The 12917-nt window shown below is 34.4% G+C and overlaps 1 protein-coding gene across 1 annotated transcript in view; it reads right to left on the reverse strand.

Annotated features, from left to right (window-relative positions):
• The window catches only part of PRTG (protogenin), a 126605-nt gene that overhangs the window by 60573 nt on the left and 53115 nt on the right, over positions 1-12917 (reverse strand). The window contains exons 3-9 of the mRNA XM_077881187.1: positions 7802-7946; positions 6676-6809; positions 5132-5269; positions 4698-4856; positions 3751-3910; positions 2723-2970; positions 469-633 (exon numbers count right to left, since the gene is read on the reverse strand). Of these exons, the coding sequence (XP_077737313.1) occupies positions 469-633; positions 2723-2970; positions 3751-3910; positions 4698-4856; positions 5132-5269; positions 6676-6809; positions 7802-7946 (1149 nt within the window). The remainder of the gene's footprint in view (positions 1-468; positions 634-2722; positions 2971-3750; positions 3911-4697; positions 4857-5131; positions 5270-6675; positions 6810-7801; positions 7947-12917) is intronic.

Here is a 12917-nt window from a genome sequence, read left to right on the forward strand (position 1 = left end):
AATTTTATTAAAATTTATGTTATACAGGGGCTCCTGGGTGGCTCAGCAGTTAAGTGCCTGCCTTTGGCCCAGGGCATGATCCTGGAGTCCTGGGATCAAGTGCCAAATCAGGCTCCCTGCATGAAGCCACCCTCTCTCTCTCTCTCAGCCTATGTCTCTGCTTCTCTCTCTCTGTCTCTCATGAATAAATAAATAAAAATCTTTAAAAAAAAGTCATTAAAAAATAAAATAAATAAAATTTATGTTATACATTATAAGTTATAAAAACTCTTTACCCTTACACTACTGTCAAAAGTTAGAGTCAAATTTGAAATGGCAAACTAGCCTGCTGGTTACTATACCTGTTTTGATTATATTTTTAACCAAAAAAGAGGATATTTTTTTCTAATTTAAAACACTTTTACTGATTGAAATGGATTAAACATATTAATGTTCATACTTAAAATAACCTACACTGTGTTTTCTTACCGTCTTCTAAAGTATTCTGTGTCACATGGTCAGACATCTGGCTGGCTCCCATTGGCATATATGCCACAATATAGAAAGTATAATTGCTGGCAGGTTCTAAGTCATCAATAATATAATGAGTTGTGTCATTTCCGATGACTACTTGATACTCTTCATTATTTAAACCTAGATTAAAGAATCAGTGTTTAAAAATTATGAATATTAGAAATAAAATTAACAGGACCAATTTCTCTTACTATGAAACACCCATCCTCCTGTCTAACCTTTGTTATCTTTTGTGACTCTTTAAAAAAATGTGAGTAGGAAGGACTTTATTTTCTAAAAGTAACTATGTCTTGCTACAAATTAGTAGTTTGAATTCTTCCCTGGTAAATCAAATCGAAAATAATCTCTTCTCAACTTGTTTTAGTATCTAGTCAAAACCTGCAACAGAGACAATGTATGGCAGTAAGGCAACAGAGCTTAACACTTCGGAACTCTGTAGTTTGTAACAGTGTAAATTTTACTTGCTTAAACTCACAGCTTCTTTTTTCTTTTAAACATGAACATAAAAGGAGAGACAGTAGGGAATGTAATGGCTTTACTCTTTATAAAAACAAAACAAACCAAAAGTTGTCCTGCAAAAGATCTCATTTTGGCTCTAGAGATTCTATTAAATTTGACTGACACAAGTTCTTTTTATTTATGCTAAAAGCAAAAGAACTAGGAGGCACAGAATGTGCTTCAAGACACTTTGTTCCACAATGAACTTTTTTTTTTCCAAAGAGGAAAAAAAATTCTCAGCAATTCTTAATAAAATATGCATGGCAAGGTATAGAAAAGAATTTGTCTTTGTGGTATTTAATTCCTACAGAGCAAATCTGTAAAGGGGAACAAGAGCACTGGCAGCTACTGTGCTTTGCGAACAATTCACAGTAAATGCACGTCAACTTAATCAAAACTCTCTAAGGATGAAGGCCCTTCTCCCCACACTGGATTTATAAACAAAACAGAAGGCAAATTCCACTATTAAGTTTTCCCACATTTCTGAATTAACTTGATAGCATTTTAATTAGACAAGATTACACCCATTTCACAACAGACTGGCTAATGGCTCGTTAATTAGGAACTGCATAGTACGATTTCTGACCTACCAAACAAGGTCCTTGAGTTCGAATTAAAAAGCCTTGTTCTGCCCTTGAATAGGACCACTGAGCCGCATGTGGAGGCTCTAATGAAATGACCATAATAGCGAACAAGAGTGGTCTCCACCAAAACCAGCATTCCTTTTACCTTCCTAAATCACTAAGAAGGGAATTAACATACTCCAACATGCTCAGTTAGACTTTCATTCTTCTTGCTAACACAACCCCTGATTTAAATTCAAAATATTCCTTTTCAAAATACTACTTCAAAGTACAAAAAACAAACAACAACAAACCACCTGTTTCTATGGACAATCATACCATTGTTTTTGGATGTTTGTTTTAATATCTATTGCATAAAATCTAGACTGAGTATACAACTAAAATTTGCGAACTTCTATGGTTTCCATGAGAGATTCGTAGAGAAGTCTCTAGGAGTTATAAGTAGTTTTTCCTTTCCCTCTAATTTATTTTCTTTTTTTTCTTTCTTTGCCAAAAGAAAATATTAGGGCAAGAAAGACTGAAAAAAAAAAAAAAGGAGTTAATAGTTCTGAATAAAAATTTTTAAGACAGATTTGATTTCTACTTTTATATAAGAAATGGCATATTAATAATACTGTTCAATTTTCAGAGAGTTCTCAAATGTTTTCAGGAAACATACAAAATCAACTTATGGGGATCTGATAATGTTTACTTCTCCCCCTTAAAAATAACATGCTATAGTGATCATAATTCATATTATTTTACAAAGCAGTTGCAGCATTGTTCTTATGTAACTACATACTTAAATTGGTATATTGAGTTTTAGCTAAAGAATTTATATCTTGGCTGGAAAGAAATTCATTACTCCACCACTCTAATTTTTAGCAGGCAGAGATGGGACTTATTTCTAAACAGAAAAATCTTAAGCTATACTTATATATACAAAGTATACAATAACAACAGACTATAGTAATATAATACAATAATAAAAACATTTAGCAAAAGTTGATATGCAGGTGATAGATTATTAAAAGAGATAAATGCCATAGAAGTACAAAAATATTTCCTGGATTATGTAAGATGTCATTCATCCTGAAATTATTGACAGCAAGTAACAGTGAAAAATAAATACTTCTCAAATTTCTTACCTTCTGCTTTCATGTAATGCACAGAATAAGCAATGACTTTGTCTGAATTATAAAGTGGCCTCTCCCAAGCTAAAAGAATTGCTGAACTTGACATGGTTTCAGCATGCACGTTGTAGGGAGCACTGGGTCTGTCCTCTGACATTACTACGGTTAGTCTGGCTCTAGATAAAATAGATCCTTGGCTGTTCTCAGCCATGCACTGATAAATAGCATCATCTTCAGGAATAATCTGGTTAATTACCAATTTACTGAGGAAAGAAAAAAATATTTTAATAAAAAACTCTAAGAATGATATAAAAATTGATGTAAAAATATTGCTAAGTTCACTCTCATTTTAAGTGACAAAAGTTACTAAAAACAAAATATGTAATCAACCCTACTGAAAAATCTATGCGTTATTTCAAATTACTCTTATTTTCTGAGTTCAGTTAAGTAATAGTGATATTCAAACCCTGTTTGCTTTAGGTGAGAGACTAATTTCTTTTTTAACATTTGGCTTTTATAAGAAAGTATATTACTCTGTAATAGTGTCTAATTTATATAATATTACAATGTTACAAAAATTCAGATCAACAAAAAATTTTAAAGTTTTGTTAAGCATAACAATGTTATTAGAAGGTTCACATTTATACTAATAAAAATGAGTTCTTAAAATCATTAAGTTTCAGGTGTGGAGAAATTCCTAGAGAGTTGAATATTTCCTTCTAATTTTCTCATTTTATGGAAGAAGGAACTGAGACCCCAAAGGGTTAATATGCTTGTTAATAACTTAGCTATTGGCTTATCAGGACTAGAGTCCATGTCTGGGGAACTGTCCAACATTTATTTAATTATAACCTACCACTTCCACAATCCACATATGAAATACAAAAGGTCTGTGGTGTGCTGATGTTATAATCTTAATTTCTTGTTTATTTTAATTTTAAATACCAAGATAATTTAGATATTTAACATTATAATCAGTTCACATAACAATTATTAAAGCCATTAAATCTTACCTAAAATAGTAGCAAAGTGACATAGCCTACCTGTTGTACATTTTAATTCTACCATTTGAATGTATCTTTCTCCCGTTTTTCAGCCATGACATTTTGGGTGAGGGGATTCCTTCTGCTTGACATACAAACCGAGCAGTACCAGCTCGAGGCCTTGTTAAACTTTCTGGCCATTCAACAAATGAAGGAGGAGCTGTTTTTAAAGAAAAAAGAAAAAAAAATTCTGTGTCCCCAACAGGAATGATACAGAGTCAAGGAAGAGTATAGCAAATGACTTAAGTCTCATCCTTGACAATATTTAACATTCTGAGCCTTTATCTATGCTCTACACATCTTTCCAGATTCCTTCTCTCAGCATTGATCATTTAGATGTCCATTCCCCCAGGGTTTTCCCTATTGAGACCCTCTGTGTAAACACACTAAAAATATGTATACTATAATCCTACTTAACTAAGCCCAATAATATATAGCCACTTGTGAATGCATACAATCAACAGATTAAAATTTTAGATTGGTGAACGGATATGTGGCTTTGTGGGTGAGTAAGAAAGACAATAAAAGAGATGCTTAAATAAGAAGGAACATAATGGTATGCAAACAGGTTAATGACTTTAGAATGATAATTACATTTTTTAAAAGATTTTATTTATTCATAAGAGACAGAGAGAGAGAGAGAAGCAGAGACACAGGCAGAGGGAGAAGCAGACTCCATGCAGAGAGCCTGACATGGGACTCGATCCCGGGTCTCCAGGATCATGCCCTGGGCTGAAGGCGGCGCTAAACCCAGAGCCACCCACCCAGGCTGCCCTGATAATTACATTTTAACATAGGGCTTTAATTTTCTCCTAAAATTCATTGTTGGATTACAATATTTCTCAAATCAATGCTACAAAATTCAATAAAGGTAGAAGTTATGAATGAGGTAAAAGAACAAAAGCTAAATACAAGATTCTCCTGAATGCAGAATGAAATAAACATACCTAATACAGTCAAAGTTGCCATGGCAACTGTAAAGTTGCGTGTGCCTGGGGTAGTGGCCCGACAAACATACACTCCAGCGTGTTGCAGCTTGACATCAGATATCATGAGATTACCATTTCCAAGTACTCGAGTATTAAAGACATCAATGGATTTGTGATCTATTTCCAAGAGAATACTTTAGTTAAAATAATATAGCATATAAAAAAATAATAATGTAGCATATGATCTAAAATTATGTGAAAAGATCACTATCTAATCATATCATAAAAAGTATAAAATTTTCATACAAAAACCTTTCCTCTACACACTGAAATGCTAAAAAGTTAAAAGCCACTTAAATAGGAAACATGTGTTTTGTATATAAAATAAACATTTTATCAGTTTCATTAGAATGAACTAAGTTCAAAGACTTTTTTTCCCTGAGAAAACTTACCAAGGCGGCTCCAAGAAATGATTGGTTTGGGATTTCCTGTGGCCACGCATTCCAAAACAACAGTCTGATGAAGAGACGTTGTTATGTTCTGTGGGCCTGCTATAATGGTTGGTGTGTAGAAGGAATTTGACTCTTTAGCTTTGAGGAGGAAAAGGCACAATATGAAAATAAATTACAAATAAGATATAATAAATGAAACAAGTTAAAATATCCTTAAGTTATTCACTTTAAAAATAACTTGAGATATAACTCACAATAATATATAACTCACCATTTTAAGTCAATGATTTTTAGCATTTTCAGAGTTGTGCAACTATTACCACAATCAATTTTAGAACATTTCCATCACCCCAAAAAGAAACATCATACCCATTAGCAATCTCCTCTCCCCACAGCCAGACAAACACTAACCTTTCTGTCTCTCCAGTTTTGCCTATTCTAGACATTTCATAACAAAGGAACCATGTATTATATGGTCTTTTTGTGACTGGCTTCTTTTCACTAAGCATAACGTTTTCAAGATTCTTCTATGTTGCAACATGTATCAGTATGTCATTTCTTTTTATTGAGTAATAATAATAGAATAGTATTTAATTACATGGATAGGACACATTTTATTTATCCATTCTTCAGTTGATGGACATTTAGGTTGTTTCCATATCATTCACTTTTAATTGAGGCTCAAACATTCACTTAATCCTTTCGGTAATCTTGTTAAGAATTTATATGACAGTAGGTAGGAGTGCTTCTGTCTTTAATCTTTCATACCAGTAAACTAACAGATACTACCTGATATTAAAACACAGTATTAAAAATGTAATTTCAGTTTTTCAATAATTTCCAAAGAGATTTGTTAACCTTCAAGGATCTTTTGGGGATCTTGTAAAAAATAAACATTCATATGAAGTTCAACAATGTCTTTAGTCCAGATTTTCTTCCACTATATTCAAGTAAATGTAAATTGTTTAAAAATTAAAATAAAAAAACTAGCATCTATGTACAATTCCATTTTAATAAAATAAGTATTTCTTTCTTCATATTCATCTCTTTAGCTAGTTTCCCTTCTAACTACATTCATGTATGGCAAAATATAGAAAATTATGTTAATGTAAACAACGATAATTTCTGGGTATTGGAATTGGGAATATTTTTAAACTTCTATCTATGGTTTTTTACATTGTTTAAATGTAAAAATTTTTATTTTTTTTTTACTTTTATAGATATCACTCTTTATAATAAGCATGTATCATTTTTATAAATGCAAATTATAATTTTTCTTAAAACAACAAACAAAAAAAAATACCAAACTGGAAGAAAATATATCTTTATTCACAAAACAAATTTTCATTCTTCCTTAAAACATGTTGACATAACATAAAACAAGCAGGCCTATGAAAGAAGTGGTGCCTAATAGGGATTTAAAAAAATGACCATTTCCAACTAGATTACAACAATCTAACTGAAATTAAAATACTATTTTATGACATACAGAAGAAAAATTAATAGCTGGGCCAATAAAAATTGAAATCACTCCTGTGTGGTACCTGGAATCACTGTTAGAGAGGCTTCTACACTTTTACGTCTGTGGGCTACAGTAGCAGCAACACAACGATAATTTCCAGCATCTTTTTGGCCAACATCATAGATCTGTAATACTCCTGTTGGTAGGGCAGTTATCCTGTTATGAGAAGAAAGATGATTAACTTCTTTGTAGTAGATTTTATACCTTAGTTTAGCATGTATTCTATAATTAATATATTCAACCTTTTTAGAGTGCCATATGCAATATATTAAAGACCATTTAAAATATTAGCTTGATTCAACTGTTTTCATTTGGGTCACTACAGCTCTCTAAAACACACATAACTATGCAGTAGGTGGTTCGTGAAATCTTCCAGTCCAATTTTATACACAGTTACACTTGCCATTATAGCTATATAACTGGTGGTCCAGAGCTTCGTATGATTTTTCCAAATCCTGATTTCTTGTCCATTAATACAGAAGTATTCTCCAAAATACACTTAGATGTATGTTTAAAAAAAAAAACCCAAAAAACAAAAAACACTTTCTTAAATAACTTCTTCCATCTCAGTACCTGACCATTTTGAAATGATTTTTACCTACTTTGGAATACTGCTACTTATTAGGACAGAAATCAAACTTTATGAAGTTGCCAGTAAGTTCTTGATCCTTAAACCTCAACACCTTCAGAGCACTAGGGATGTGTTTGCGCGCGTGTGTGTGTGTGTGTGTGTGTGTGTGTGTAGCCAAGAGGAGACTGAAGTGGAAGGTGGAGAGAGAGTGGGCAGCTACCAGAGCACATGAGAAATCCTGCTATTGCCAGCAGTGAAGATCTAATTTGGTTTCCTAAATCCTTGGTCTACAAAGCAGGTGTTCAGGTGGTCCTCTGGTTGTAAAAGATGTTTGAGGAAAGCAATAAATTAGTAAAATAGGGTATTTGAATTTTGATCTAAACCAAGAAACAGAAATTATTCCCCATGTGCCAGAGACATCATGATGATCTAATTCTTTCCCTAAGTTTGAAATGTCTTTAAGAAGTTGGTAATAGCTAATGTAAATGAAAATAGCTCCATAATGGTCTTTCGCCCTATAAGTCTCCTGACACCTTCAAACTCCTGCATTATCTCCAAAGACAAAAGCTGCACTTACCTGTCCATAGTTACAGGTAGAGTTGTCCGATTTAATTCCCATGTTATGACTGCAGGAGGGTTTGAGGAAATCTTGCATGCAAATCTAGCAACTCCACCTTCTTGGACCTCAGTAGAAATTGGTTGAACTTCAAATGCAGAAATAGCTATAAGATAAAGTTTGACAAATTTAGAATAAGTACAGGTACTATTATACTATACTATACTTGGAAATAATATCATGATAGATATTATTTACCAGACTTGAACTCCAAGTTCACCAGCCCAGATATAAGACCAACCCAACTTAACTAGTACAAAGATAATTTAGGCAATAATTTTGGAAAAACCACTGACAGTTGCCTAGCTCAGGGAATCTGGTCTTTCTCAGGATGAAATTCTAAATAAGTTATTTAGAACCTATTTGGAGAAAATAAATTAACACAATAAACAATAATGGAATGTAATCACATACCTTTTTTGTGTGGTACAAGCTACAAATCCTGCCATATTTCAGAGAAGAGGGAAATTGAGAAAGAAAGATTAGACAAGTAAAAACCATTTATAGGGATTGGTTTTGAATTAAGTTTTGAAGACTCAGTTGGGATTTAGATAGAAGGGGAAAAGAAGACATTCTAGGTGAAGGGAATAAAGTTAAAGCAAGCACAGAAGAAACATGTAGCCTATGTTCACAGGATTTTAAGGAAACAGCCAGGACTAACTACTGTAGAATATTTCAGATTAAGAGACCATGGAAAAGTAGAAAAAGAATAGAGATAAAGCAGATTTGTGCTATGGCACAAATTAAGACATCACTGAAATGTTTGAGGAAAGGACAATAGTAGTCCTGATAATAACAATGTTTGGGAGAAATCAATCAGGCATGTATACACAGGATAGAGTGAGAAAAGGAGAGCCTTAAGTCAAAAGACCAGCAGGCTGTTTAAATAGGAATGACAGAACTGGGTGGTGGCAGTGAGAATGGTGAGATTCTACAGATATCTCAATGGAAATAAAGAGTTGGTTCTCCCTGGACACAGATATGTTGCTCTGTTTGGAGTCAAATGAGGTTGGTATTGATGGAGCTGAATGAGAAAGGAGAGAACGAAGACAAATGGTGTATGTGCCTGATGAATAAAAGGTAGAAGACTCAAGAGACTATTTTTAGACTCATGTATTTCCCAAGTGGAGATAAATCTTGAAGTGTTGATATTTCTAGAGAGAATTCTTCTTTCTCATTCTAGGCACACCTCCAGGAGCTAGTCATCAGTGTCCATTTTATATTTTGATAGAGCCCAGATTCTAGGTAACACTGTGGTTTTCCTTCCCTCTACTGTCTTTCAGAATAAAGAAAGGGCCTCAATAATGGTCTTACTCCTCCTCCGCAGACTCCAGTTCAAAAATTTCATATGGCTTTACCGTTTATCAACAAAGCGAGAAGTTACAAAGAAAAGCAGAGGGAATAAGGTCTACATGACTTATGCTTAGTTAGACTGGGAAGGGTAAAGAGTGACAGAAGACGACACATTCTGCCTGAGACTTAGCTTCATCAATCTGTAAATACATCATAAGACTTTAAAGGTCTAGGACAAATGGTGAAATATTTGTAGGAGCATCTACTTCCAAAAAACAAAGTAGGGGTAGAGTAATACTTTATGTGTGTATGTAACTAAAAATTTCTGCTTCCTTAAGAACAGTGGTTCTCAAACTGCTATCGTCAGTGGATAACAAAGTCAAAACCATTTTCACAATCACCATCATCTGCCTTTTTCACTCTTATTTTTCAAGTGTACAGTGTTTTCCACAAACTACATGATGGATGATACTGCAACAGACTTAATGCAGAAGGAGATATGCCTGATTTATGAAGCATTAATTTCTCTTATTGATCCTCTATTTACTTTGTTCATGTATGAAGATGTGAGTTTTAGTTCTGGTTGTCATTCCTAATCCAACCTATATTCAATTTACAGATTTCAAAGTGAGAAATTAATCTTATTCTCCAGTCTTTACCACTCTAGACCAAAATATCTAATATAGTATAATTTTTCTTCATAAAGCAGTTGTTCCTTCAGCCCTATCTATCTCACTTCTTCCATCACCCCAATAAATCAAGCACCTGACTCAGTATGTTTTATCTCCTATCTTTTTCTCATCTCTGACTTCTCCCCATCCCTAATAGTCCCCTCTTTGATCCAGGCCTCTATCCTCTCCTGCCTGAAGTCTAGTAGGCACCTCTTAGGTGGTATCTCTCCTACCAGCAAAGTTACCTCCAGAGTGATAGTCAAAAAATAAAATTTGATTTGTGTGGCTGATTAATTAGTCCCTGCAAATTAATTACTCTCTTGCCTCAATCACTTACAGTTATGTTCCATGAGCCCTGAACTACTTATAATTCTCTGAATATACCATGATATTTCACACCCCTAAGCATTATATGAGCATATCCTTCTCTCTCAAATATCCTAGGTCCCTCTGTCCACCTGGTGAAATCTTATCATTTATTTTTTAGCACCTGGTTTGCTTGTCCCAATCTTTGGGCTGATCCTTTTCTCTACAAATTCTGTACACTACAGACCCCCACTGCTACTTTTATCCCACAGAATTAAAACCACTCCTTCACATTTTTTCCTCCCCTTCCACAGTATGAGCTCCTTAAAGGCTAGTAATGGGTCATATTCTTTGCAGGATCCCTTAAGACAGTAAATGGCACAGACTCAGCGCTAAAACATTTGTTGAACTTACAAACTTTTTCCTCCAATTACATTAGGTCTTTAAACACAGTAACTAGAAATGTAGGGAGTTTCCCAGGTACAAATATTTCTCATCTTAAGAGGAGAATAATGTTTTTTAGTATTATTTTTTTGTTTGTAAAATTCCAAATGGTCCTCAATATTTCAGTGGCATTATCTTTAGAGACAAAAATCTGGTCCCCCACTATTAAAGGATTTTTATGAAGATTAAATAAACCAGTAATTGAGGGCTCTTTATATGACTTTAAAAATAAATGTAATTATTGAGAATAAAGATAATCACTTTTGCCTTGAGTAATTTCCTTCTAACCACTTAGGCACCTGAGTGTTGTTTTCTAAAACCATAAACTTCATCTAACCAATTAAACAAAATCATCTTTCTGAATCTTTTTTTTTTTTTTTGAGAAGCTTCCTGCTCCTCCCCATCCCCTTGCCAGATGCATAAATCTATGAAACCTCTAAAATTTTTATTTTGAAAATGGAACTAACTTTGTATTTTGGGTCAAATGTACTAGAACTCTGGAGTCAGAAAACTCCAAGACATAAGAGGTAAATGGATATATCCTCTGACCCAGTAAGGGTATTTCTTTTGGGGACAGGGGAAAGGACAACTATTGAGATATAATCATGGGGCACCTGGGTGGCTCAGTGTTTGAGTGTCTGCCTTTGCCTCAAGGTGTGATTCTCAGGGTCCTGGGATCCAGTCCCACATCGAGCTTCCTGCAGGGAGCCTGCTTCTCCCTCTGCCTATGTCTCTGCCTCTCTCTCTGTATCTCTCATGAATAAATAAAATCTTTAAAAAAAGAGATATAATCACATAGCATATAAATTATATCCTGTACAATTCACTCATTTAAAGAGTACAATTCAATGGGGTTTTTTTTTGTATATTCAGAGTCTGCAACCATCTTCAGAATCTATTTTAGAATATTTCCATCATTCCAAAAACAAACTCCATATCCTCTAGTTACCATTCCTGAATTTTCCCATCCCCTACTTAACTCCAGTCCCAGGCAATCACTATTATAGTTTCTTTCCTCCCTCCACAGCTTTGCTGGGTTGAGAATGACGAATAACATTGTGTACAACATGATTATTTGATACATGTATATACAGGGAAATAATTACAAAAAGGTTAGTTAGTTAACACATCCAACAAGTAAGGTATTTCTTGACCACACTCTGGTTCTCAGCAAGGTCTCAAGCAAGTATAAAGATTTTTTTAATCCCCCAAATACCTTTATATTTAGCATTTTTATTTTCTCGTCTCTTGAAAATTCAACCTGCTTGCAAAATCATTTTTCCTAAAGAAGACCAAGCCAGATACCCCTTGAGGCTCTCCTCAGTGCCTCTGAGACTAAAGAAAAAAAGGCATTTATGATTCAACAAATAAAATTAAGTTGCCATCCTTCTGTCCATAACTCCTCCATCTGGAGAACCAACCCCATTCTCTTTCCTCACCTCGGAGAACCTGATGTATCTGCCAGTTATCTTTCTCTCTCTCTCTCTCTCTTTCCTGCATATTCAAATTCTTCTTCTAGATCCTTCTCTCAGCAGATAAAAGTGATTTTCTCCAAACCTCAAAATACAAGAACAAAACTTCAGACCTCTTTTTATGGCATGTTATCCCTCTAGCAGCTATCTACCTTCTCTCTTCCTGAAGGCATTAAAACTTTTCTAAAAAGTAGTTCATTCTAGTTGCCTCCCTTTCTTCCTCTCTGACTTTATACCTCAAACATCTGCCTTCTTCCCCTATTATCTTATTGAAACAGTGTCAATGACATTGCACACTCTTATTTCTTACACACTTTCTTATCTATTTCTCTGATTCCTCCTTCCAGTTTCCCTTTTCAAGGGCGCTCCCTCCTCCTCTGCTCTTCCTTCCAAAGATTCTTTCTTTTCCCTCCAGATTATTTTTTGGGTTACCTTATCCACATTCAGTTTTCAATGACATCCATCTCTTGCTGTTGATGCCCTAAAATACATCTCCAGCTTAGGTCACCAGCCCCAGAACATCATACTCCTGGCTCCAATGTGCTACTGCACATTTTCACCTGCACCATCACCTTATAAAAGGTACTTCCAACTCAACAAGTCCAAAATGAAATCATTTTATTTCCTCCAAGCCTGTGTCTTTACTTGTTTGTCACATGACTATCCAGATACTCACCTGAGCTAGACACTGTTAACTCCTTCTTCTGCACTCTCATTCACTTGTTCCCACTAATGTTAACTCCTAAACACATGTCAAGTCCACTCCTGTCTTCCTCTCCCAATGTCTCTCACTGGAATCACTATAAAAGTGTCTTATCTGGTCTTCTTATTCCCATTTGTTTTCTTCCACACTTCAAAAACAACCTCTAAAAATACACAAGTATTGGATAT

Source organism: Canis aureus, chromosome 32 (assembly GCF_053574225.1).
Source record: "Canis aureus isolate CA01 chromosome 32, VMU_Caureus_v.1.0, whole genome shotgun sequence".
NCBI lineage: Eukaryota > Metazoa > Chordata > Mammalia > Carnivora > Canidae > Canis > Canis aureus.